At 38.3% G+C, this 5020-nt stretch overlaps 1 protein-coding gene across 1 annotated transcript; it reads left to right on the forward strand.

Annotated features, from left to right (window-relative positions):
- The first annotated feature begins 236 nt into the window (after positions 1-236).
- Positions 237-4696, forward strand: LOC110028785 (serine carboxypeptidase-like 19). Its single transcript, XM_020730812.1, has 9 exons — positions 237-377; positions 470-507; positions 633-734; positions 3586-3672; positions 3756-3899; positions 3999-4067; positions 4147-4268; positions 4478-4523; positions 4613-4696. The coding sequence occupies exons 1-9, from the start codon at positions 317-319 to the stop codon at positions 4694-4696; spliced, it is 753 nt and encodes a 250-aa protein (XP_020586471.1). The 5' UTR covers positions 237-316.
- Positions 4697-5020: the final 324 nt, after the last annotated feature.

Here is a 5020-nt window from a genome sequence, read left to right on the forward strand (position 1 = left end):
CTCATAAATACTTTTGAAATTCTCCAATGCTTATTGATGTCATAGGCTTCTCACAACAAACAATTAATGTCAATTTCTTAATAAAATTACTCATAAATACTTTCGAAAATTAATTTATTTCACAAGATTGATCAACTTATTGTCTTTATGCTAGTTGTTTTTTTTGTAGGGCGGCATTAATGAGGCTCTACAATTTAAAATTCATAATTTTACTTTAGAACTGTGTTGTATTTATAACTCTCACAACATTATATACATTATTGAAATAATGTAGTGGTTCCTTGATCATCCAAGTTTCCTCTCAAATCCTTTCTACATGGGCGGTAATTCGTATGGTGGGAAGATAACTGTGCTAACTGCTCATAAAGTTGTTGAAGGTGAATTTTTTTGCCAAAAGATTCTATATGAACAAAAGCATATTATAATTTATTTTCGCTAAGGCATCAGTTATGTTTTATGTTGAACACAGGAAATGAAGGTGGTGAGAAGCCTCTAATCAATATCAAGGTATTTACTTGATGTAGTTTTATTGTATCTCAAAAATTATCATTACATATGCTTTTTATACAAATGCTTATAAGCGTTGGTGGAATAAATTTGTCGAAGTTTCAAACTTTTTTGATAATTTTCAGGGTTATCTAGTTGGTAATGCTGTAACAGGCGATAAAGTTGATACAAGCTCTCAAGCTCCACATGCTTATGGATTGGGAATTATTTCTAAAGAGCTCTATAAGGTGTTTCTTATTCTATTTAATCTTAGCTAAACCATAGCCCTAGGGCTAGTATGTTTAAGGGACCATCTACATGAGTATCCCAAAATATCAAGGGATCTAGGCTAGAAATTTGAGTTTAGGGTTGTGAGTGATTATGGGTGTATATGAGTGTAGTGAGTGTAGTGAGTGCCTTAGCTCCAGACCAACACCCAAGGTCAACCCTAAGGCCCAGCAGTCCTAGGGTGACTCATCTTGAGTTTCCCCCACAATGACCCACCTACTAAGTACTAGAGGTTGAGACCAACATGTGAAACTTCAAGATGAGTAAGGAAGAGGGTAAAATTTCTAATGGTGAGGGTTCCATGTCTAGTTTCTAGGAATATTCAACAGGAAAAGTCCTATGGCTAGACACTAGGCTACTAAAGAGGAAAAACTTAAGCCTCAAACAAAATTGAGGTCAACAAGCTGCCTACAGGGGAAGCTAATAGTCTAATTGTTGAGCCTGCTATGGGTTCTCACTAGAGGAAATCATTGATGGTCCTCGCTATTAACAAATAGAATTGATTTTTTGTTGGACAATACACAACAACACTAAAAACAAATGAATATAGTAAAAATGTGCCGAAAAGACTCTAGTAAAGGCTAAAGATTTAACGGGTCGAGCTCTACTTTGTGTGTGGCTGGACTTAACATTTAGAATTGGGCCTTAGGCAAAGCGACAGAGAGTGGGGTTTTAGTGTAGTGATTGAGCGACTACTGTGGAGAAATGTTTGGGTTTGAATAAAGCAAGCCTTCTTCCTTTGTGCGATTTGCGAGAAAGACGAAGTAGGCTAGGGAAGAGAGGGTTATCGCGTTCCAGTGGCTGGGGAGGAGCGGCAGGGAGTATCAATCGCAGAGAGCGAAAGAGGTTTCTGGTTAGATCGCCAGCGAGGTTGGCGAATAGGGAGAAGAAGTTTTCAGCTTTGTGTGGGGAGAACTGTTGAAGAACCTTCTCTAGAAAATCTGTAGGACAACAAACTAGAAAAGGAACTAAAAGAAAAATGCAATCAAGAACACCAAGATTACTTGGTTCAGTCCAAAAGACCTACATCCATGGGAGGAAATCAAGAAATAAATTCACTAAGTCAATCATAACGATTACACCGCTCAATTCCAGAGATGAACCATATTTCAAAACTCTCTCGATCTTCCACTCGATACAAGCTTTCTTGATTCCTCTCTTTAATCTTAGATTTTCTCCCTTAACCCTGTCATCTCACATACATCATTATATATATAGACAATGACTCTTCTCAAGTTGACTGATTCAACCCCTATCATAGCCAAATGACCGTTATCTCCTTTAGCTATTGAAACCTCCTTATAAGTTGCGGCGTTGTCTTAGTTCTCCTAATTGAGAGTCATCATAACAAGAACAGGCGGAAGCTTCACACGATTGGGAAGAGCAGAGATCGTGTGAAGGCTTCAAGGGAAGGAGGGGAGTTGGCTTTGTTCTGATTCAAGGAAGATTGAGGGGCTCGGGTTAGGGCTGAGCGGAAGAAACAATGCTTCTTGCAAGCGAGCTTCGCTAGGCGAAGGGTTGAGTTGCGTACACAGAGGAAGAAAAACAATGAAACGAAAAAGAAAAAAAAAATAAGGTGCTTACAATTGTGTCACGACCTAGAGAGCCTGAGAGTGTGTGTGAGAGAGAGAGAGAGAGAGAGAGAGAGAGAGCAGTGGAATGGGAAGGGGACGGTGGATAAACAGAAAAAATATTGTTTCAGAACCGGAGTCTAGTGAAAACTTGCCATGTGACAAGTGAGCCTAATATTTTTTTAAGAATCGCCCCTAACCAGTGTATTACAATGGGGCTCACTTATCACATGACAAGTTTTCCACTGGCCCACTCTCGAATAGACAGGCTTTTTTGAAGTCTTGTGCAGCTTCTATGTTGAATAGTGTGTGGAGACAAGTTGGGTTTCAAATAGGCGAGGGAAGAAGAGACTGAGAGGTATGAATGAGATTGCGAGCAGTTACCAGGAGAAAATTTTCCATACGGAGTCCGGACATGGCTCTGCATGCGGATTAATAATATACTGCCTCATGTGCTACATTACAGAGGTTGTTGGAGGGTTATTAAAGTGAACCAAAGAGCTTATTGGGGGATTCTTGAATTGGAACTGCGGTGGTTATTGTGGGGCTATTGAGGGTTATTGATGAAGTAGAATTGTAAAGGTTATTGGGGGTTATTGCTAGAGTTATTGCAGATAGTTATTGAAGTGGAACCGCGAAGGTTATTGCGGCGTTATTGGAGTTAATACCTCAATAACTCCCCAATAACCCTCCAATAACTCCCCAATAACCCTTTGAATAACCTCTGCAGTTGCACTCCAATAATCTCCGTAGTTCGACTCCAATAACCTCTACGGTTCCACTTTAATATTTTTTTAGGTGGGCTCGATATAGCACGCATTGGGGCATATTATAGGAGTCCGCATGTAGAGCTGCGTCCGGACTCTGTATGGAAAAAATTGGGGCATATTATAGAAGTCCGCATGCAGAGCTGCGTCCGGACTCTGTATGGAAAAGCTTTTTAGTTACCAGAGCCTATCAGGCATCTTTCTACTTCAAATCAAAGTGCTTCGCATGAACGGTTATGAGGGTGGAATATGCTGGTAATTTATTATTAATTCATTTAGTTTAATTAAAACGTAATTTATCATTTTATTTTTAATGGTCAACAATTCTCTTTTTGCATTATGCTTGATCTTAATATGTAGTAGGGTCTTGGTGTCATTACAAGGACAACATTGAATCCAACAATGTCAGGTTTTGTCGACTTCTATTTCTTCCTCTATTCATGTGTTGGTATTGAAGCTTTCTTTATATTCAGCTGATAATGGCACATTGTGCTGGAGAAGAAGACTTAATAAGGCCTCAAAACGTGCTTTGTGCCACTCATCTTGAGACATTTAATGGGGTGAGCAATGTATTCTTTCTAAGCGCATTGTGTTTTTCTTTTCTGTAGTTGGATTGAAACTGACATACTGTAATTACATTTAGTTTCTATCAGAAATTAATTCTTATAATATACTGGATCCCGTATGTTCTGATGAACCTCCAACGTCAGCTATGAGGTCTTTGAGGGAGAATCCAGAGGAGTTCATCAGCTTACCATTGTCATCAATTCCTGATATTTCTTGTATAGTTAAGCTCTGCACATTCCCTTCATTTCTGTGTGCTACAAATATAGCTCCTAAGCTTCTTAAAAGAATTAGTTCTAATCTGAAATAGTAATATGCTTAGACCGCTGAGCTTCTTGCCAATTACTGGGGGAATCACCATCTTGTGAAAAAGGCACTCCATGTCAAGGAGGTACTTATAAATGAATTAGTTTTCGTCACTGTGATGAATTCAGATGTTTGAAATTGTGTGATAATATATATATTTCAAGGGAACAACTGAACGATTTCACCGCTGTGATTTCAATGTGAATTCGTATTATTACACACGAAGTGTCCCAAGCACTGTACCTTATCACTATAGTTTCATTACTCGAGGATTTCGAGCTCTAGAGTGGTGATCATGATCTGAGGATTCCATTCTTGGGCACGCTAGAGTGGATAAAATCTTTCAACTTTTCCGTCTTGGAGCCATGGCGATCGTGGCATGCTGGCGGACAAGTTGGAGGGTGAGGAGACTAAATTTGTGATTTTTCTATTGAAGCTTCTTCTTTTTCTCAAAAGGCTGAAACTTTTTTTTTTTTCATGATTTTGAATTTGCAGATACACCATTTTGTTCTCAAACAATTTAACTTTTGCAACTGTAAAGGTATGAAACTCCTTAATGTTTTATATAGAATATGATGGGATGTTGTTTTGACAGTGATTATTCCATTGGTGTTTATGAACTGGTTGCAGGGTGGAAGTCATGTAGCACCGGGTAAAATGCCGTTAGAATGTTTTGCTATGTTTGAAAGATGGATTTCTCACGAGAGTCTCTGATTTCAATGAATCACTTCACTTATTTTGGCGAGGAGATATGATCCCTTCATGTTGATTAATAATAGAAAACTTTTCTAGGAATATAATTTTGTTGCATTTATGTTTTTCAAGTTGTAATTTATTAGAACTAAATGAAAATATGACAATAAATAGGAGGTAATGGAGTAAAAGGATTCATGTAGCTGACCGCACGTAGTAGGATTAAGGCCTTGTTGTTGTTGTTGTTGTATGTTTTTCAAGTTGTAGGAGGAGAATATGATGCCGATTAGTCTTATCTTGAGAGTTTATTTGGTTGGATTTTTAGTTAGTTTTATGAGAGGAGGC

This window comes from Phalaenopsis equestris, unplaced genomic scaffold (assembly GCF_001263595.1).
Source record: "Phalaenopsis equestris unplaced genomic scaffold, ASM126359v1 Scaffold000002, whole genome shotgun sequence".
In the NCBI taxonomy this organism is placed as follows: Eukaryota; Viridiplantae; Streptophyta; class Magnoliopsida; order Asparagales; family Orchidaceae; genus Phalaenopsis; species Phalaenopsis equestris.